At 41.0% G+C, this 23,410-nt stretch overlaps 1 protein-coding gene across 1 annotated transcript in view; it reads right to left on the bottom strand.

Moving 5' to 3' along the window:
* The window catches only part of CERS6 (ceramide synthase 6), a 130,124-nt gene that overhangs the window by 75,017 nt on the left and 31,697 nt on the right, over positions 1-23,410 (bottom strand). The window contains exons 2-3 of the mRNA XM_086465516.1: positions 15,357-15,462; positions 11,574-11,704 (exon numbers count right to left, since the gene is read on the bottom strand). Coding sequence (XP_086321642.1) covers positions 11,574-11,704; positions 15,357-15,462 — 237 coding nt within the window. The remainder of the gene's footprint in view (positions 1-11,573; positions 11,705-15,356; positions 15,463-23,410) is intronic.

Below are 23,410 nucleotides of genomic sequence, written 5' to 3'. Positions count from 1 at the left end.
AGTGCTTACAGCACAGTCTAAAAATACAGTGAGCATAGTCCGAGGACATGGCATGGACATCTTTGCCTGTCTGCTCCAGCGGAACAGCATGGGAAGAGGACTGTCAATTCCTGACACTTAACCAATGTTTTAACTTCCCCCTAATCCCATGTTTGGGCACAGAGATGTCCTGAGGCCCAGCTTAAAAAGAGAAAACAGAGATCATAGACCAGATTCACATGTGAGCATGGCAGATGTGCCAGGAAAGGAATCACAAGGGAAACTGCCAGCCTTGCCTAATTCTGGGGTCTGTTACTACTCATGAACTAACTGGAGCCTCTTGAGCAGCATACTACAGAGTTGCAAGAAGTCTGCTCCCCCCTTCCCCTTCACCAGATGGTTCAGCATTGTAATGCAGTCGAATAGCAGGGCAACAAGAGCAGAGCCAGAACCAGTATTTTAGTATTCAAAATTGAGAAATAATGATAGGAAGAGTTAGATAAAGGGTGTAAACATAGCCATAGGAGCACCTGTTCAGCAGAAAAGCAATCATTATCTTAGCCAGTGTTAATCTAAGGACTTGTATAGAGCTGTCAGCAGGAAGAGATGCACTTAGAGCACTGCATGGCACACCATGCCCTGCTCCACCACACTACGTCTCCCATCCTGCCACATCAGAAGGCGCCAGGTGCCTGCAGCAATTTCCCTCCCTTCTCCCCTCCACCACACCAAAACCTGAGCTTTCACACTGAATGCAAGTACTGCCCATGCCTCCCCAGTTTCCCTTCTGTTACTCAGATGCGTACGTATTCCCCATTACCATAAGCAACAGTACTCCAGCATGCTTATGTGACCACCGTGTGACCCGCAACAGGAAAATGTGACTGACAAGCACCCTATGTTTTTATGTAGGGCGACCTTTAACACCAGTAAGTATAGTGTGCTGCCCTATGAAACACCTGTACAGCTGTCTGGCACAGGGCAGGGCAAATGGGAGGGCAAGGAAGCAGAGGTCAGGGAGGTGGCCTTTACTGCTTACTATAGCTGCAATAGTAGCCTGTGCTGCTGAACTACAGCCTAAGCCAGCCTGTGCAAGTACACCACAGCACAAAGCACATAATGAAATCATAAAAGGATGTATAATTAAGCTACTTATCCAGCCTGGACACCAAAGAAGTGTGAGTAGTCCAGAGCCTAATACAGATGCGCTGAGAGGCAAAGCTGGAGGCATAAACTCACAACAAACCACACTGTAGCTGCTGGGCGTGATTGCCCAGACTCTGCCTTTGGAAGTGTGAGTGCTGAGCAAGCTGTGTGTTGGAGAGGAGGTATGTGCAAGATGTTTAGTCCTGATTCACCAGAGAGCAAGTGTTACAGCAGAATTAAAATTGCTGTCAGTGGCTGCACTGTGTTCTCACAACTTTAAAATTAGGACAGCTTGCCAGCCATTAACGTATTTATGTGCCCAGGGACTCAAACTACAAGTGACTATATTTTATGTTAACTCTAGGCAATCAGTACTTCTTACCCTCTTTCTCTTGGAGCAGGGAAGCCAACAGTGAAGCAGCTCTGAACAACATCATACGAAAAAGCATATTTACACTATATAAAAAGCTTCACCAATACTCTCCTGCACTGACTTGACGTGTAGCTTAGAGAGAAACAGAAATTCTACTTAGTGTAACCTGGTATCAGACAAAGGAATCAGTAATCTACAGAGCTACTGAGTGCTACTCTCAAGGAGCTGTAACATGGAGCAGGATTTCTGTCTTTGCTTTATACATCCAAACATGACCCCAGGCCTTTTTGCACAGTACTAGTTTCCCTGACATAAGCGTCAGTATAGATGCCTCATTCTCTTTTACCTTCTACTGAGGCCTTGCATTCAAGCACATCTTTCTTCCTTTTCCGTGATATTATTAGATATAATACTCTTAAGAGAATAATAGGTCCTTGAATGTATCTATCCCAGAGTTTAGATGTAACTTGTACAGTACTGTGATAAAATTGCAGTATTTTACATGCTTACTATAGATAACAATTACCAGACTGTCCTTCCTACTCTCTACACTTTAGTTGCCGCTTGCTAGATGACTTCAATCAAGAATCCTCTTTTTGGCATCCATGACTTATCTCAACTTCCCTATGACCTGCAGCTATAATAAACTTTTCTTGCACTCAGCAAAGGTCACATCTTCCCTGTTCTGGAACAGTTTCAAAGCCTCCAACTCCTTCCACATCTCACTGAAAACCTATGTCCTCCCTCACCAAGCTGCCTCACAAATCTGACTGCCAACACCTGAGCCCCTACTCCCTGCTATGCTCTTCATGCCACAAATGCCATTTGCTCACATGGCTGTTCTCTTCCTTACCTCTATATTCCAGTTTCAGCATATGTGATATTTTATAGTTAAAGACTTCAGATTAGTCTTCACAAGTTTTCTAAGCAAACAACGGGTACAATCTATTTACGAGGACAATGCCAAATATTCTGGTTGCCCAAGTAAATAAAAAAATCTCTTTAATTAAAAATTACTGCTGAATTATTGCCTCAGGAGACCAACGAATTCCACGACAGAAACATGAAATCCTGTTTAATTACCAAGAGTGTGAAAAACTGTTTTCACTTCAATTTTGAATATGCTCCTTTTCTTTTTCATTTAATATCTCTTGCACAATGGTTCTTGCACAATGACATAGGCAGTTGCTGTTCTCCATTTCTTTTCTTTATACAAGTCATCATTTCCATACACTTCTACCTTGTACTAAGGCAACCCTCTCTCTTTTTCCATTGTCCCTCTGATCTCCTGCACAAGCCTTGTAGCATCTACAGCCACTGTGCCACTATTTGCATGTGCAAAGTAACATACTTTTACATTACATTTAATGAAAATTTTAATTTAGAATGGCAATGAAACAGTTGGTTCTGCTCAGTCTAGCAGCACAATAAGAAATAGTGACAGGCAACCCAGCTTTATAAAGGTTTCACCAGTAACAGTTCTATTGCCTTCAAGGACAGCTTTCCCTAAGTAGTATAAAAGCTAGCCTTTGTTGTTTCCCCTTGCCTTACACTAAGACCATTATTAAACCTGTATCACCTGATGTATGAATCCTTACCCAGACACTTCATACAGTTCAAGGTTACAAGAGACCAACTAGTTTGGATGGGCTAATATCCACAATGTTCAGGGCTGGAACACTGGATAGCATGTGCCCAGAATCTGCTTTACATTCATATGAAATACAGCTCTGAAATATTATGAGGGTTTGTGGGGTTTTTTGTCACCCCCCCTTTCCTTTCTTCTGTCCCTGCAAGAAGGATTCACACTTCTGAAATACTAAGACTGAGGCATTGCATCTTGTCGGAATGGTGTTCCTATAGCCTGAGACCAAGCATGTGCTGCCTGTCCTATGGCACAAAGTCGAGGCACTAGCCCTGCTTGGATAACAAGACTATCCCAGCTGGAAGAGTCAGATTTGGCAAACTTTATATCCATATCATCTGTCTGAAGGAAACGCTGGAGCGAATTGTCTTTTCAATGAATTATCCTTTCAATACTGCCTGCATTCCCTTTTGGCAAGAGGTAGCAGCCTCACCACAGAGGGGGGTCCAGTAGCAAATCAGTATTCATGAAGTGCAGGCCTTGGGAGATGAGACAGCCTGGGGCAAAATGGAGCATGACAGTGAAGGTGCAGCCTTTGGTTCCATTGTGAAGGCAAAGGTGACTTTCTTAGATGTTAACTTTCTTTCAAGTAAATAAGAGCTCAGATCCTGTGGTCGACACACTGGGGGGAAGGGAGGCCATCCAGAGGGACCTTGACAGGCTGGAGAGGTGGGGCCATGCAAACCTCATGAAGTTCAACATGGCCAAGTGCAAGGTCCTGCACCTGAGTCAGGGCAATCCCAAGCACAGATATGAGCTGGATGATGAGTGGATCGAGAGCAGCCCTGTGGAGAAGGACTTGGGGGCGCTGGTGGATGAAAAATTGAGTATGAGCCAGCAGTGTGCGTTCGTAGCCCAGAAAGCCAATCGCATCTTGGGCTACATCAAAAGTAGTGTGGCCAGCAGGTCGAGGGAGGCGATTCTCCCCCCTACTCTGCTCTGGTGAGACCCCACCTGCACTACTGCTTTCAGCTCTGGGGCCACAAGCATAAGGACAACATGGACCTGCTTCAGCGGGTCCAGAAGAGGGCCATGAAGATGATCAGGGGGCTGGAGCACCTCCCCTATGAGGACAGTCTGAAAGAGTTGGAGTTGTTCAGCCTGGAGAAGAGAAGACTCTGGGGAGACCTTCTAGCGGCCTTCCAGTACTTAAAGGGAGCCTACAGGAAAGGTGGGGAGGGACTCTTGATCAGGGAGTGTGGTGATAGGACAAGGGGTGACTGTTTCAAACTGAAATGGGGCCAATCTACATTAGATATTAGGAAAAAGTTCTTCACTACAAGGGTGGTGAGACACTGGAAGAGGTTGCCCAGAGAAGCTGTGGCTGCCCCCTCCCTGGCAGTGTTCAAGGCCAGGCTGGATGGGGCTTTGAGCAACCTGGTCTAGTGGAAGGTGTCCCTGCCCATGGTAAGGGGGTTGGAACCAGATGATCTTTAAGGTCCCTTCCAATCCAGACCATTCCATGATTCTTTGATCTTCAAGCTGCTGTTTTTAGAGGCACTTAACATACAAAAAGAATAATAGAACGTCACAAGTTTGACAACACCAAGAATCCATTTTTGTTATTAATTGTTCTTTCTCTAGTATTACTACCTTAGAAATCACACAGCAGGTTTATGCCTCCCTTCTTCTAGTGGTTAAAAACCAAACCAAACAAGAACACGCTTCTTGCTTTACAAGCAATTTATGGCTATTTAAGAGCCACCAATTTACTTTCACCAGCAGTTTTATGACATACTGCTATCAATCAGGATTCATTGACATCAAGTTCTCATATCTTTTAATGGAAAAATACACATTACTTAGTTACATGACATTTAGTAAAGAATAAATAAGTAATCAATAAAGACCTTCAGAAAACACAATTAAAGTGGTCCTTACTTCTGATGAATGCTGTCAGACTCAACTTTAACTGGTCTTTCAAGCACAACTAGTACAAACCAACAAGGACTTCACATGGAAAAAACAACAACTGTGGACATGGCTCTGTGTGTGTGTGTTATAATAAAAAATAAAAATAAAAATAAAATAGTTCGTTCCAACAACAAGAAATCCTGTCAGCCATAAAGATTTATGTTAAGTGAGAGTAATTCCTCAGATAACTAATTTGAAAAGGCTGAGAGAGTTGGGGTTGTTCAGCCTGGAGAAAAGAAGGCTCCAGGGAGACCTTGTAGCAGCCTTTCAGCACTTAAAGGCAGCAATCTTTCTAGCAGGGCCTGTTGCAATAGGGCAAGGAGTAATGGTTTTAAACTAAAAGAGGGTAGATTTAGGCTAGATATTAGGGAGAAATTTTTTACAGTGAGGGTGGTGGAAAACTGGGACAGGCTGCCCACAGAGGTGGTAGAAGCCCCATCCCTGGAAACATTCAAGGTCAGGTTGGACGAGGCTGAGCTCTCGTGTTTGGACTAGACGACCTTTAAAGGTCCCTTCCAACCCAAACTATTCTATTATTCTATAATAGCAAGGAAAACCTCTGACTTTTTATCAGCATACTAGTTTAGGTGTGCAGTTTCCCTTTCACCAAGCAGCGGGTTGAGTTACCAGTGCTTTAGATCTGAACAGACCAGAGCAGCAGGGGAGAGGTTATGCCTTGTACCTGTGAGAGAGCAAGGAGGAACAGAGAACAGACATTCATGTCCCTTGGAAAACAGCAGATGAATACGAGGAGATTTGGCAATTCTATGGCTATTGGACAGTAACTATCACACTTGCCCCAGAGCACATAGCACAGATTTACAGACCCATCCCCTTGTTCTCTCTTCTGGTTTTTGAAACACTGGTTAGTCCTCTGTTACATGTAGCACTGAGGCAGCTGAAAACCTGTATTCACAAATCAGAATTAAATGGACCCATAATACCATTTACCACATATTTTTCCTTGCATCTCAAAGATCATTGTATTCAGCAGTGCTTTAGAAGCTGACTTAAGAGGGCCTGAGTCTATTAAAAATTCAGAGCTAGAAGCTTTTTGATGCCTGTTTATTTTCTAGTGCTTTACTGCTACACACAAAGCACAGATTGATGAATTCTTTTATGTGCATTAAGATTCGTATCAGCACAGTTCAAAATTTCAACAACCAAGCAGCTGTCTCAATTTCTTTCCTTCGCATAGCCATTTTTCTAGTACAATTTTGTAGGAAAGAATTACTCTGTTTGTCCAGAAGTCCATGGCCAAGAAGTTGCAAACTGTCCATAAAATTTTCACACAAATGTGCATGACAAGCAAAAAAAAAAAAATTTTGTATATATCTGTCTCTATCTATCTCTATCCATGTGCACACATGTGCACACACTATATACACAGCTATAGATAGATAAAATCTCCCCAAAAGCAATATGCATAAACACAGTTTCCTTAGGAAAAGGAGTACGTTCCGGCTAGGAGATGAGGCAGAGAGTCTTCTCTCCCCTACATCAAAACTAAAAGACATCCTACTTACAGAACTTTAGTAACCAAGCTTCTTTTAGAGAAGAATGAGGAAAAAAAATATCTTTGTGTCTTTAGTCGCACATTTCCATGTTTTCACATGCTGACTGTTGCATAAACTCAAAAAACTCTCTCAGCCATATGCTTCCGCCAGCCACTCCTTGGAAACAATGGTAACGTCCCTAATAAACAGCTTGCTTAAATGTACATAGCTGCAGGACAGACAAGTCACGAGCCTGATGACATTCCAGAGTCCCAGGCTAACAACTTAGGGCATTACAGGCTCCTTTTCTTTACTCTGGACAGTAAGGGAGGAGTACAGGACACCTGCTTTTTCTATGCAATTTAGTCTTTGAGAAAAGCTGACATGCCTACACACGGGTAGTGTGAGCAGCAGTGCAATACACTGAAACTGGGAAGAGACTGTAACTGGTTTGGGAATCACCACTGCATTGGCTTTCTGACACGTCAGACATTAACAAGGACATTATTGGATCCTGTATTCTGTCTGGCAATCAGCAAAGTCACCATTCATGGTCTTCCAAGAGTGACATCCTCCCAGTTGTTCCCAGCATACCTTGAAGGCCTTTCCCCACTAGCTTATTCCATGCCCGGAATTCCCTTTCTACTATATTCAGATACAACATTACAAACAGATTGATAGTCCTCTGCAGAAACAACTTATAGCCTTGTAAAATACTGCAGATACTCTCCCATGAGTAACACAGAAACCACACAAGCTTCAGAAAAGATTCACGGTAATCTACTTTCTGTGTTTTCTCGTGCACTGCATACTCAAAGTGAAGAGCACAAGGACCTCACCTTCCTTGTGTTCAGAAGAAAGCTTGTCTTTCCTTGATAGGAAAGGTAGTGCCATGGGGACAGAGATAAAGGAATAAAAACCAACAGAAACACATGGCAGTAGAAAAGTCCACTTTGCACGCTCTGTTCACCACTTTTTCTTCTCCTTTATGCACCCTGGATCTTTCAAGTTGACGAAAGGAGCAAAACTACTTAAAATCCCACAAGAGAAAGAAAAGCTATGGAAAAGCTAAGATTCTCGCCTGCAGCCAATACAGTAATCTAAGTGCCTGAGCATTACAATCTGATGTTATACTAGGTGGATGCCTTTCCTAGTGATTACAAACACTCTCCGGTTAACTCCAAGTTTCATGTTAGAATCACCAAATCCTTGAGAAACAACCCACTGACTTGCTCGTAAAATAACCCTCAGCACCCCATTTATTACTGCCTTTCTGACTAATACTAGATCATGAATCATCACCTAGTGAAATTACCTATTTCATATTTTGTATAGGTACTTCTCACCATAGTATCTGAAATCTTAAGCAGGTATGTGATGCCATTGAAGTCTCACCATTAGTGGTCTCCACAGCTCTGACAATCAAATGGTGCCTTCTCTTGACACACAAAACTCTATGGGGTGATTGCTAGTTAAGGTCCCTGAAAAGTAATTTATTTTCACTACAATGCTGTGGCACACACAGTGTCTATAGACAAGAGATTTTATTGCTGCCTTTTGCATCATATAACCACCATCTGGTAATTCCCAGGACATCTGATGAAGGCTGGCAGCAAAGGAATTATTCCATTTTGAAAAAAAAAAAAAAGAAGTCTAGGTTTTGGCAATCCTCTGCACTCTGTTTAGGATCAGAATTGAAGTTTCTTGAAAAGGAAAAGAAGGTAAGGGCTAGAGAAACTAAGAAATCTCAGACAAGAAGAATCTAATAATTAAGGTTACTGGTTTGGTCTGTTTGGGCCTGGATCTTGGGTGTCAATCTTCCCTGCCAAGTGCGTTTATCATTGAGTTTCACTCTCAGCCTTTGTCCTTTGAAGCTCCTCTACCTTAGATAGTACCACACTACTCATTTGGCAAGAAAGATAAGACAGTCAGAAACGGCCTACGGCCCTTCTGGCACAGCTGCCTTCTCCTCTGCATCATGGAAAAGCCACTCTGTGCCCAAGGAACACTTTTTCTAGCAGTAAATTGAATCGTCTCCATGTAAAAAGAGTTGTAGCTCTTTTTAAACGGCTCCACGTTTGCTGTGGGTTCTGTCACTTTTCTCCCCAGTCACAGTCAATCAATGCAGTTGCCAGCAAGACTGAAGTCTTCACTAGAAGGACAACAGCAGCTCAACAGTTGAAAGCGTAGGTGGGGATCACCGTCATTTTGCTTGCTGTGCCTGTTTATTACATAAGAACACATTTTGTTCTCTGTCAGGGCTACAAAACCCTCCACTGGTGCCCCACTTACTGAAGACTTGAAGTGCTCCCTTTCCCATGACTGTCATGGGAACATGTCCTTTATGCAGTCCAGAGCTCCGAAGCAGCTGCCACACACAGACTCTTCATCCAAAAAGCCACCCCATTAACTCAATACCTGTGAAGAGGCTACAGACCTCATACAAAAGACTTCTTTCCTCCAAACACTGAAGTGAAGCATCTCGCTTAGTGCCCTGATGGATAAATTTAACTAGACACCTGTTTAAAACCCACGAGGGGAAAAAAGGGTATCCCTGGCTTCGCAGTGCTGTTCTGACTTACCTACCAGCAACTCCATCCAGCATGCGTGACAGGACAGCTGGTGGCACACACTGCACCACTGGAAATGCCATCAGGGCAATGCACACATGGTCAGTTGGATAACAGCACATTCTCACAGCAGCATGTACGTACAGAGATGGGGAGGCAATTCCCACTGCACCTTCTACAAACCACAAGCACAGAGAAGCTGAACTATCCACTTATTATTATTTACGCCACCTTGCTTCTTTCTGGACAACTACTATCATCACTATTATGTACACATATTACAGTAATGCCCAATGGCCCTCTCTAAATGAAGCTGGCACTTAATTCTGTCAGCATAAGTTAATGGCATTCATTACAGCCTGACTTTACCTCCCAGTTTGCACTCATAGCTCTCATCTGCACACTTTTTCCATAATGCATGCCAGAAAGGAGCAAGTTCAGCACCCATAACTTTCCTATCTGTGCCTTTATTTCATGGTATGTTTAAGTTTTTTCTACCTCTAGGTCGGCCCAAATGTGCTGGCACTAATGCAAGAGAGTGAAGTCTTTGACCTGAGTTATAGAAGCAGCCAAACATACCACCCAAATATGCTAGCTCTAACAGTAATACAGTTTTAACTTTTTTCCAAGTTTCCCCAACCTTTCGTACAAGTTAAGCAGACAAGCGTATACATTAACAGCTACAACCCTTGTAGAAAAAAGGTTGCCCTTCTGATCTCAAAAATTAGCAACTCTAAGACCACAAGCTGCTAGCAACAGGATAACAGGATAACTAGGTTTATCCATAATCTCCCCATGCTTGGCTTTATTAAATATTAAGTAGGGTGGATTTTAGCGGTAAATACCAAGGAAAGGACTTAAGCATTCTGACAGTTAAGTTCTTCTGTTTATTAAAGGACAATCATCTTTAGACAATTTATCTTTCTTCTAAAATAAAAAGATTCTAATTATCTGAGCTAGAGACAATATGCTTAACAGTAACTCTTCTAATTCCTCTCCTATTCAGTCCTTAGTCGAAAGTAAGTATCAGTTGCTACATGAATAACATTTCATCTTCGGTTTGGCTTTAAAAAATAAAAAAGCCATAATACATTACTTATTCAGGACCATATTATGAACCTTCCTGTATGTCTTTCACAGGAAAATAAAGTTTAAGTAAAATACTTAGGAAACCTACAAAACAAAAAAGTATGAAATATATTTAGGAAATCTGTATCAATGATACAACAGCATATTCTGCAATGTTTTTATATATATATATATATGCACACACACATACACACATTCCCCTGTCTCTCTGGCCGGTCTGCAGTGTTTTTGTATTCCTTTACTTGCAATTTCTTAAAGAAATCATTTCAGAATTGTTAGGAATAATAAAACTCCAAAACTTGGAAAACAAGATTAATTAAGATCTACTTTCTAACTTAAACAGGCTTCCTCTATTTCTGCTGACATTTCTACCTAACACTTCTTTCCCCGCTAACAAAAAGTGTAACTAGAGGTTTAAGCCAGCAATAACACAACTACTTGATGAACAGGGCATAATAAGGCCAATACTTGTTTATGGTCTTAGCAATATTTGCCAAGTCTCTTGACTTGAAGCATGTAAAATTTGCCTTAAACGCATGACCTTCCACATCAAAGAAACAACATTCAGCAGTGCTAGAGGGCTGAGTGTTGGAATTACTGAGTCTTGGAAATAAACTAGTGTTTTCTTTGTGTTTTGTTATGAATTCAATGTCTATCAGTCCTCTTTTAAGAAAAACATGTAAATATTTTAAGTAGATTTAATTTTCCATGCTCTTTCAATGCAGATTAAGAACTAACACGTTACATGCAGCTGGCATGGAAATGGAACTCAGATACTAAAACCAATGGAGTTGTATTAGAAAAACAACCTTTATGTAGATAACCAGTTTGAAGAGCAGCTGGATGCTGGGAAAGATTCCTTAGAAGTGAAGGTGAAAAATAACTTCCTAGAGAAAGCACAGGAGCCTTTAGCTTCTCAGAGTTCAGCGCACCCAAGGAAATGGGCTAGTAAGGGGGACAAGCTTTGAGAAAAAACAAAGAAGGGGTTTAACAACCCAATTGGCTTTTATCTTTACTCCTCCATCTCAGATCTCTGTCAGATTGTATAGCTAAAGGTTGTGCTGTAAAGACAGCTTCCCACCCTAATAACAGGTAATTTGTCTCAAATGATCAGGCTGGCACCCTGACAGTATTGAATCATAATCTCCTGATTTCTGAAAGCTTTTCGCCACTGAAAGTACACAAAAAGTACAATCTGACTCCTTCAGGAGAAAGACAACTGTTTTTCTCATTCAAGAAGTTATATTCTATGAATTTGTATCGTTTTCTACCTGTCTACAAAAATAACAGTGAAGAACAAAGGGGAAAACTGATGAGGACACAGGTTCAAAAAGATTCAAGAAGACAACATGCATCCTTACATGCTCTCACAGAACTTCGTAAGTGTGCTGGGCTTTTCCTGGTTGCGTCTTTGTCGAAACCAACGTTGAATGCTGCGTACATCCCAGTCCAGCTGCTTAGAGAGGCCCTCCAACCTCTTCTCATCTGGATGCTATAAAACAAAGAAGGACAAAAATGATTTCTTTGCCCAACTGCAGTAGCTCCAGTTTAAATTTAGAACCACTGTTATTGCCTCTCACTGGTCTTACAGGCTGCCTGTCAGACACATGGATACATAGAAATAAAATTACTGTCACAGAAATCTCTTGCTGGCATATCCACATCAAAATATATTTACAGTGACTATTACTAATCCAGAAGGATATATGTGTAATATCACGTGCAGGTTATTAGTAATAAGAAACTTAAAGGGGACAATGGGATGAAAACTTGCTTGAAACTTGAAGATTATGATGAGTTGGGATAAAATATCATGCATTTCTCGAGCAGCAGGGCTTACAAACATCATGCTGCCTGCCACACACTACACCTGTTCCATCTTCCTGCATGAGGATCTTTGTCCTATCGACTGTTGCAGTAGTAGATTGTTTGACTGACATGGAAAGAAGATATATCTCATGCTAGTGTATGTTACTGTTAAAAAATGAGGTCATTAAAGTGATACTTCAAAAGGAAAATCACCTTGACAGCAGGAAGAGAGAATTTTTTAATGTAAAATTAGCTACACACAATTATTCTCCGAAGCAGCAAATATGGAACTCTCATTCCATGAGAGCAGCTGCAAACCAGTGCAAAAGTAAGGCAAAAGAAAATGAGTTTGTCCTTAATCTGACTACTATACAGAGAAGATTGGTACAGGCCATGTTTCCAATCATGCAGTAGTTCTATGCATACAGTACTGCACGAGGACTATTTATGTATTTCTCCTGATCACATTCTTTTTTAAAGAAACAGGAAAAGCTTTTGCACAATCTGTATTCTGTAGGTTTAAGCTTTATTTCTGCAAGCCAGTTACATACATTGAATGAGATACAAGAGCTGCCACAATGAAGACTCTTTAAAATGTTCCAAGAGGTAAAACAGCAAAGCTTTTGTCACGCTAAAGTTTCATCTATCAGCCTCCAGAAAAAGGCAGGAAGGAAAGGGAACGAAAGGATGAGACAAGAAGAGTGAAGTATTTGCCATCTATCTCAAAAAAAAAAAACCCAAAAAGTTTTTTAGTCAACCAAAGTAGGCACTAGGTTTTCAAAGGAAGGTTAAGAAAAGCCATTCTCTGTAACTTTAGAAAAATCAAACAATTGATGCAGCTCTTGGGAGTTTGACTAGCAAGAAACACTGCACGTGATTCAATAAAACACGGCTAGCTAAACTGGGCAGTGTCTTTGAGAGGAGCTACCAGACAGCCATACCAAACTCTTGCAGGAAAGTATATACTTTCTTCTGGAGTTCTTCCCACTTGTCTCTGTACTCTGGGTGCTGGGAGCTGTGTATGCCAGCTCCTACCGTGACTCACAGGCATTAGTTAGATCACTTCACATACTCAGGCCATGTGTTTGACTAGCAGACTCTGCAAGGAAAAATTAAAAAAAAAAAAATCTTCCTCCAGCTGAGTCTGGCTGAGAGCACATGTGCTGCAGCTTTTAGAAGCAGGTACATGCAACTCCCTCCCTGAAAACAGGACAGAAAAACCACCAAGTGCCATGGTGATCTCAGGATAGGGTAGGACACACAAGCAAGTCAGATCCATGGCATGTTTCACTGTCCCTGACACTGAACCAAATTTTGCACTCTATGACTCTAATACTCTCTGAAATTTAGGCTCATGCCTTTGCTGTGGCATGCCCAGGTGCAGCCTGGAGCCAAGGTGGGACTGGGCAGTTCCTGCATCACAGTGGCTTTGCCCTTCACATGCCTTTCCGCTACAAAGCGGCTGACCATTGCATTGAGGTCTTCATGGAACACTAAAGGACACCTGATCACTGTTCACTGCTAGGGGAAAGTCCAAAATGCTTCAAAAGTATGGACAGGATGATACAGGTTTCATTGAGATATCACACAGTGAGAGCTGTAGAGACAGACATAACTGGTGGGGGAAAAACTTGTACAAAAAAAATCTGCAAGCTCTAAAACATTATTTGGTCAGTTCCCCTCACTTTTCTAGCTTCTCTCCCCATCCCTGCCACCCAGTCCAAAGGACATTCATCACAATATAAACAGCTGAGACAGCAGTAAGCCACCAGCTCCTTGTGCTCAGGCAGTTCCTCTACATGGTGGGTTGACCCTGGCTGGATGCCAGGTGCCCACGAAAGCTGCTCTATCACTCCCCTCCGAAACTGCAGAGGGGAGAGAAAAGGTAACAAGAGGCTCGTGCATCGAGATAAGGACAGGGAAATCACTCAGCGATTACCACCACAGCAAAACAGACTCATCTTGGGGAAATTAGTCTAATTTATCACCAATCAAATCAGAGAAGGGTAATGAAAAATAAAATCAAATCTTAAAAGACACCTTGCCCCCACCTCTCCCTTCCTCCCAGGCTTAACTTTAATTACCAAACTCTCTACCTCGTCCCCCCAAGCAGCACAGGGGATGGGGAACGGGGGTTGAGGTCAGTTCATCACACGTTGTCTCTGCTGCTCCTTCCTCTTCAGAGGGAGGACTCCTCACACTCTTCCTCTGTTCCAGTGTGGGGTCCCCCCCACAGGAGACAGTCCTCCATGAACTTCTTCAACGTGAGTCCTTCCCACAAGCTGCAGTTCTTCACAAATTGCTCCAGTGTGGGTCCCTTCCACGGGGTGCAGTCCCTCAGGAACAGACTGCTCCAGCATGGGTCCCCCACAGGACCACAAGTCCTGTCAGCAAACCTGCTCCAGCATGGGCTCTTCTGTCTCCACAGGTCCTGGCAGGATCCTGCTCCAGGACAGGCTTCCCATAGCATCACAGAGCCCTTCGGGCACCCACCTGCTCCAGCGTGGGGTCCTCCACGGGGTGTAGGCAGACATCTGCTCCTCTGTGGACCTCTATGGGCTGCAGGGGGACAGCCTGCCTCACCATGGTCTTCACCACAGGTTGCACGGGAATCTCTGCTCTGGCATCTGAAGCATCTGCTCCCCTCCTTCTTCACTGACCTTGGTGCCTGCAGAGTTGTTTCTCTCACATATTCCCACTCTCTGGCTGCAATTGCTCTTGCACAGTAAGTTTTTCCCCTTCTTAAATGCGTTATCACAGAGGTGCTACCACCGTCGCTGATGGGCTCGGCCGTGGCCAGCGGTGGGTCTGTCTTGGATCTGGCTGGCATTGGCTCTATCGGACATAAGGGAAGCTTCCAGCAGCTTCTCACAGATGCCACAGCTGTAGCCCCTGCTGCTACCAAAGCCTTGCCATGCAAACCCATTACACGCTAGAAGGAGTAGCTGTGAAGTTTCATGGACAACACAGTAAGGCAAATCTCACTGGATCACTATTTGCTCTTTTTTAAAACAACCAACCAACCACCCCCAAAAAAAGAACAATGATTTTGTGGAAATTTCTAAAAGATAAGAAGCAAATTAAAGTACGTGGCCAAATGGCACCTACAAAGAGTTTCTGTAACAACTTTTTTTGATTAAAAGCTTACAGGAGATGTCACAAAGGGATGCACAACTGCTTAAGTTGGCGTGCCAATGACAACCTTGACATTTCTATGTTCTGATTTTAGCTGTAAAAATGCAGCAGTGCATTTAGCAGTTAGCTTTGTTTTGTTCAGACAGTTTATAGTGCCATATCCCACTTTAGAAGGTAAATATTTTAGTTAAATACTCTACCTTGGTAATAGCTGTGAAAACTTTTTCCAGGATAGCATTAGGTTGAGCTTTTTGTGGTCCATTGGCTTGGACTTTAAGGCCTAAGGCACATGGTTTAGCAATGAACCTGTGAGAAACAGAAGAATGAAAACTCAAGTGAAACCCTTCAGTTATTTACTTCATTACTGTTATCAATCAATGACATGTAGTAAATGAGCAAACATTATAACCCTGACAACAAAAACAATACTTAGCCTTACAGTCCAAAAGCAAGCTCATACAGGCGATTACACCGCAAAGTAAGCAATATCACTTTGAAGGATGAAAGGAACTCCACAGAGCACATGAAACAGAGGATTTTCTTTCATGTTGTGAAAAAAAAAAAGGGACAGAACAAAAGCATGACAGGAATGCCTCCTAGAGAAGCACCAACTAATGAAAAAAAAGCAGGGCAGCTTGCAGAGATGAGGAGCACATAATATTCTCCTTCAAACAGAGCCTTTTTCATAAATCAGTTTTCAGAGTAGCTACTGCCTCAGGACTCCTTTTGCACAGTGGAAATTGCAAACAAAGCCCTTAAAGGCAGCAAGCACTTAAACTGCCTGGTCAATACAATTTTCTAAACCATAAAGTGTAAATGGTGTTGAGCCATGCCTCAAAGACTTTGCTCTTCCTTCAAACTCTTCTGCTAAAATCTCACAGATCCAAATATCAATCTATAAGTTCATTCGGTTTGTAAACTGGGTGTCTCCAATACATTTTAGAGATGAATTACATAGCTTACATTACATACACTCAAAGACCACCATTCTACTCACTAAAAACTAAATTATTTCTGACTATGAGTCCAACTCTAGAATCCCCATGAAAGCTATAAAGTCTCTATAGGAATCACATTCATATATGAACAGTATGAATTTCTGCCATCTTTGAACTACGTAACTCTTGACTTCACTTAAAAGACTTCCATTTCCGATGACTTCATTTGCCAGCAGGGACCAAAACAACACACTCAGTAGCTAAGAAATAGTTCCACATTTATCCAACTGAATGAGCACAAGCTCTTAAAAATCACGGAATTCTTATCCACATGCAAGCCACATTTTAAGCACTGTTTTGAGCTACAACTGCTGCTTCTGCAATGTTTAAGACAGCAAAGCTGATTAAAGAGAATTAAGTTCTAAGTGACGTTACAGTGGTTACAGCAATAGCATTTGGTAAAGAAAGACAGCTGATACCAGACTACCTTTTTTTCCCAAGGAAAAATTCTTGATATATTGATCCTATTCCCACATGAAAACCAATTCTATAGCCTGAAATAATTTTCATGGCTATTTGCAAGGGAGGTGGGCAGTAGTATATCCAAAGACAGCGCATCAGTGAACTCACTATTTGATTCTTGTATGTTATAACAGAAAAAACAACCCAAACACCTTATTACACTCTGTAAAAGTTTGGTTACAATCTGTAGCAGCTGCAGATTGCAACCATACTACTAGCTCCATAGCATCAACCAAAGTGATGGCACTGTATCAAGTGTAAATTCCCTGCTTTAGAGTTAAGAGCTTTGACAATACCAGTTTCACTGCTAAGCTTGAGAAGAAAGCAGTCCAGTTTTCTGCTCATGAAACAGAAGCATATAAGCTCTGTATATGTTATATGTAAATACACTGCAACCTAGTTACTCTGGAAATGTGTATATTACTTGAAGTATAAGGTGACAAAAGAAGAAGTGAGAATTGTATTCTCTAGTTCAATACTGACATAACCAAACCAGTGCTGGCCATTGCTGTTAGCTGATAACCAAAAAGGTGCTGAAGAAGTTGTAAAACACTTCTAGCAATGTAACAGACGGGCTGAGAATGTCCCTGTTTGCACCAAAAAGCTGAAATAACCCAAAAATTCCAGTCTTAGTAATTAAAGAAATTTAAATAATTTCCTGAAGAGAAAGCAATAGAGGCAGACAAGAGGCAAGCCTAAGACAGACAGTAAAGGGGATGTCAATCAGTGTTCAAGCTAATTTTACAAAGCCCTACAAGCCTCTACTTATAAGGAGAAACAGGGTAGAGGAATGCTGCAGGTGGAATAAAAACAAATAAAAGAAATGAGAGACAACTTCATCAGCTTCACGCATTCATGGAGAAACCCAAGCTCAGCCTTCACCATCAACATCAACAGCAACATCAAGACACATTCACTAAAACAAAAATAAAAATTGTTTCAGATGGATTTTCTGGGCACTTGCAAAGTCAGCCTCCTTTGAAGTAAGACTTGATTTGGGTTTGTTTGTTTGGAAGGTTTGGGTTTTTTGTTCAGTGGAGGCTTTCTGTGTTTTTTTTTGTTTTGTTTTTAAACACGCATCTTTCAAGTTATGCTTTGCTTTTCTCCAGCTGAGTGAAGGAATGAGATAGCCATGATATGACTCCTATAGAAAGGCAGTTCCCTAAACATGTTAATTCAAAAAAAAAAAAAAAATTTAATCTGGTAAAAGTCAAAAGCAGATTAAAAAGTCCCAGTTAGAAAAATTCCACAAGAAGCAATTCTAACAAGCTTCATGCTGAGCTGATCTTCATTTAAATCTAAGCAAACCAGCTGGGTTGCTTAAATGCCATTCTTAAAATGACGTCTGGCTAATGAACAGCCTAAATAAATCCAGAACAAAGCACAGATAAAGTGTTTGTCTAGATTTTAAAAAGAGAAGAGAACTGTAATGATGATGTTATATCCATTACCTAAAACAAAACACATTTTCTGATTCAATCTGATATTCGCTAAAGGAATATAAATTTTTATTCCTTTGCTGCTTATATTTTTCACATGCACTGGAAGAATGAGCACATGACCCGAACCAGAGCTTGTCCACAGAGACAGCAAAACACAGTAAGGATGTGTGCAGGTTACGCAGCTGCAAGACACAGGATGATCTTGGCCAGCTATGTCAAGGAGGAAGGGACAGAGAAAGCTTAAAAAAACCAAAGCACAAAGGTCTCTTTCCTGATATGCTCTTGTGCTCTTTTTGCCACTTTAAAAAAAAAAAAAAAAAAAAAAGCAGCTTTAAAAAAATCCCCTCAAGGGATTGTTAATTCCTACTAGGACACTCAATGGAAATAAAGCACTTTTAACAGAAATATTTTATATGCCTGCAATACTGAGCAGGCATGACCACCAATTCAAGTGTGCATGAGCCATGTCCATGTGATTGCCTTTGGTGGAACTGGTCAAATTTAAGAGATATTTACTTTTCATACAAAAAGTTAACAAATTCAAGCTTGCAGTATAAAAATTGGTTTTCAAGATTAAAATAAATTTTAAAGTAGAATTTAATCAATAGAATCCCAAGTGTCACACCAGGTGCCATAAAAAGCATCATTAACATAATTCTCACCAGTTTTCCATAATAAATTAAAAGATTCAGAAGTAAATAAAAGAGAATTAATGTTTGATACATGTACAAATTACGAGTATTTTGCCAAACGTTGCACTTCTTAAAAGCACTATTCATTTTTTCCATTTCTGCTAATGCTGTGGTGTTTGATTCCCTAAGCAGTCTTACTGAAACCCATGGGACTATTTATTGCATAAGGTACTGCAATTAAGAGCGAAGAACTATTGTGAAAGAGTAAGGAGAGCAGAACTGAGTATATTGCCAACTTTTCTCTTTAAAACATGTAAATCTGAACAAACGCTTTTCCAATGGATTCCAGTATAGCTGAATCGAAAGCTGGTATTCAATTACACAGAAATTTAAGACAAGCATTTTTTGCCGAATGCAGCCCCATCTATTCTGGATCTAGTAATGAAAGAACAACATAAAAAAGGGAATTAAACTCAGAATTCAAGAACCTTTTTAAAGGCAGCTTCCTCATTCACAGTCTAAAGCCACATTTAAAAACAAAACCAAAAAGCCCACAGCCAGGCAGTTCAGATAACATTGGTTATTGCAGATCATCAGAGTGGAAAGCACTCAGCCTTCACAGGCCCATAAATACCGCATCATCTGCCTGAAGCCAACAAGCATTTCTGAGTGTCCTGTACCCCCTGAAGGGAGGTGTTGGTTTGCATTTTGGATCTTGTTTTTTTCACATTTACAACAGTCTCAGCAAGGCCTCATATTCCACCCCAAACACAGAGATCAGTCAAGAAACCCTTTGCAAAATGATCCCCCATCTCCCCTGGAGCATAGAAAGAAACATCTTTTCACCACAAGTATGTAAATTTGATCAAGAATGAGTACCAATTTGGGTTTCCCACTTGCCTTTTAACAAATGCCAACTAGACAAAGACAGCCGCTATTACAACAGATGAATAAGTAGAAAACGAAGTTTAAAAAAACCCAAAACCAACAACACCCCCCAACTAAAAATTAATTTTGCCCTGGTTGAGGAAGGTAAATGCCAGTTGGGCACCACTTGATCTTCGCAGTGATCACAGCAGGCACACTGCTGCATAGAGAGAGACAAGGATCCCACCCTGCCATCAACCCCATGGAAAACAAAACCCCAAACCCCCAGACTTCAGAAGCCATTCTCACTGCTCCACACTAGATGTCTAATTCCTCACATTCATAAAATTACAGCTTAAAAATATGCTGACTCCACTGTCTGGGCACTCCACACCCTGTAAAAGTTTCTCTTTAGAAATACAAACAGGTCAGATCCACTATAAGCACAAACCATCCTGGGCACATCAACTGGAAACATAACTGCAGGATCACTGATACAGTAACCTCTAATAAAAGAGTAAGGAAAATGCCCCCACTGACTCACAGAGGTTTTTCTGTTCTCCTTCACTGGCCATTTGAACCTTACTAATTAATTACAGAGTCACAGAATCACAGCATGGTAGCGGTTGGAAGTGACCTCTGGAGATCATCTGGTCCAACCCCCTGCTAAAGCAGGTTCACCTACAGCAGGTCACACAGGATTGCATCCAGACGGGTTTTGAATATCTCCAGGGGAGGAGACTCCACAACCTCCCTGGGCAGCCTGTTCCAGTGCTCTGCCACCCTCAGAGTAAAGAAGTTTTTCCTCATGTTAAGGCGGAACTTCCTGTGCTCCAGTTTGTGCCTGTTGCCCCTTGTCCTGTCGCTGGGCACCAATGAAAACCATTGAAAAACTACCATATAAACTTTTTCGTTTACTGCTTTTCATCATGCCAAATGACATCATTTTAATCCCAGAATTAACTAGAAATGGTTAGCACTGACCCTCATATCCTTGGAGGCTAATGCTCATTAGCACTAGCAAAGTCTCCATTAATTTTTTTTTTTATTTTAAATCACCACATGAAGGAGGAGGAGAAAAGTAAAAAGATCCTTTTTTTTTTTTTAAAAAAAAAAAAAATCTCTGGATTTTACTGCAAATCAAACAGCCCTACTTGTGACATATAATCTTTGCCCTCACTGTGGTCAGAAATTAATACATAGCAACTCTTTAGCCATCTGGGGCACTGGAAATATGCCTGTAGGGCCCATCAATGTAGTGTCTCATACCAGCAGGTCATCTGCCATTTTTGAGCTGATCACAGTGGCTGCCCTTTAGCAAATCCATGTTCAACATTTTCTCAGCAGCTCTGAAGATGCTCACACCACCACAGAGCCCACAACGAGGTAAATGGATTACAGGTTTTTCAAACAGCCTAAAACATTGGCAAGAATCAAGGCTTTCCAAACAGGGCCAAAAAACCTCAAACAAAACCCATTAAGCTAACAGGTCTAATGAATATTTGATTCATGTAATTAAATATGCTTTTTTTTTTTTAAATGTATGGGGAGATATGAAGAAAATACTCAATGGCTTGTTCTAAATTTTCGATTTAAGAAGCATCAGTCTTAAAATAATTGACAATGCTAGCTGGCAAGCAATACACGTTAACCAGTTCAAAGCATTTTTGGATTCCTTCCCATGCCCTTTGAAGTGATAAAATCGTACTACTTTGCAATGCTTATTTGTCAAATGTTTCTGCTTTATTTAGAAACTACTTCATTTCACCAAAATTCTCTCTAGAACAAGACAGCAAGAATCCAGAAACTGAAAGCCATAAACCTTTCTCCATTTTTACTGAGGCAAATAAGCAAAAGAATGGAAAAAGAAAATCCAACAACATAAAAAACCCAAACTCCACAACTCTTCCCTTTCTCTCAATCTCGAACTCCACGAACTGATAAGAATGGTGCAGCAATAGACTGAACGAACAAAAAAGTCCACTAGGGATTTTCTTTTTTTTTTTTTTCCCCCCAGACTGCGGGAGGATAACAACTTACTATCTAATTCTTGAATTTACTATATAGTCCTAACGTAATCTGCAATAAAAGCTATTGAACTCATGCCCAATTATTTTTACAGGATAAGGACAAGATTGTCCACTCAAGAGAATCTTAATCAAGATGATGTTCTTTTATGTAGATCAAAAAGAGTGTTTTACACTGTCACATTTAAAATTGGCATACCTAAAATAAGTCACCATCATGAGGGATGGAGCTGCAAGAAGTCTTACTAGGCCCTAAACAAAGGAATAACTGCCAACAAAATAAGCTTGGATTTTTTACTTTTTTTTTTTTTAAAAAAAAATGTATGGACTTCCCCTATCAGATTTAATAACCTGTCCTGCCATTCACATGCAATATGTTTTAAACGTTCTTGTATGTCAAGAAGGTTTCTGAAATCTGTTAAATTTTTAATTTAAAACTTTCAAACTACATGCACTGAGACAAGTGACCTGCCTGCTCCTTGACCTCGAAACCTCTCCTGAGGATTGCAAGCAAAGACTGAATACATTTCAGTTTCTGCCCTACTACTGTCATTTCTTAGCTTTTTATCAACCTTCTTATTCCTCCTGAGTCTTGTTAAAGCAATAACTCTTTCTATCTAGGTGTAACACATTTTAATGGCTAACAGGCTCTGTAAAATAAAAGCTAAGCTAGTACACATTTCACGCTTTCTTAAAACATCTGTTGATCACAGCTTGAACCACTCCCTTTTGTCCTTCATTTTTATCAAAAGTAGGTTATGTTATGGATCAACGGACAGGACTAATGGCCTCTTATTGCAGCCAAAACTTAAGGAGCCCCTCCATCCTTCGATCAGCAAATCTGTTTTCTGGGAAGGTACCTCAGCCTGGCACAAAGCATCTGCATAAAATCACCCTGGAGACTGCTCCTACACGATCTGTGCTAACAGTCTAAAATTTCCATTAATCCATCAGGCAGAACCCTGGCTACAAAGTCCCCATGAACATTGAGAATATGCATTTTTGCTTTAGCCTTTCATGTCCACAAAGACATTTGAGCTAATTGCTTGCCGGTGCACGATGAGAGTTTGAATCACCCCCTCCTGTGCTGAGGATGCATCTACATGGAGAAACTTGAGAAAACTACAGTGAATGTGAAGCGTGCAGAGCATCTGAGTCATCTCCAAGTATAACAAACTCTAGTTTGAGCTAAGTGGTATGATCTGATTACATACATACAGCACCTCTGTGAACCTGGTAAGAACTCTCTCTTGGACACAGGCATAGTTGAAGTGGTGCTTGCATATAAGACTGTCATGTTGCTAACACCAGCCAGCTGTGAGCTCCATTACAAAAAAACCCCAAGCAACTATTCCTACAAATTAAGTATGTCCATCAAATCTCATAGTTTCCTGTTAGTATATTTACAAATACCAAGGAAGGCAGTTACAACCAGTAAAAATTCCTCTCTGTGCTAAAGAAGTGCCCAAATCTGTTTTGAATAGTCTGGCTCCCTTTTTGAAAGACTGATGCAGAACAAATTTTCCCAGCTCATCTACTTTATGCTCTCTAAACACAGATTGTTTCATGGATTTTTGATTACAATTGTCTGACTTGTTGGACATTGCTTGCTGGTTTTAAACAGAAACAATCTAAATTTGCTCTAACTACAACGATGAGTGAAAGCAGAAGACGCTTGTTTCTGAGCAGACGCTCAACAGATTTACTGCCATGAAAACACAAAAACAATTGCTGAATTTGTTCTGTTAGTTTTGCATAGCTAATCTACTTAATTCAGAAATTACTTTTATTACTAATAAAAAAGCAGAAAATTTTTAATATTCCTA

This window comes from Leptosomus discolor, chromosome 5 (genome assembly GCF_034619465.1).
Source record: "Leptosomus discolor isolate bLepDis1 chromosome 5, bLepDis1.hap2, whole genome shotgun sequence".
NCBI lineage: Eukaryota > Metazoa > Chordata > Aves > Leptosomiformes > Leptosomidae > Leptosomus > Leptosomus discolor.
The sequence above is the reverse complement of the archived record's forward strand: the minus strand, read 5'-3'. Positions and strand labels throughout refer to the sequence as shown.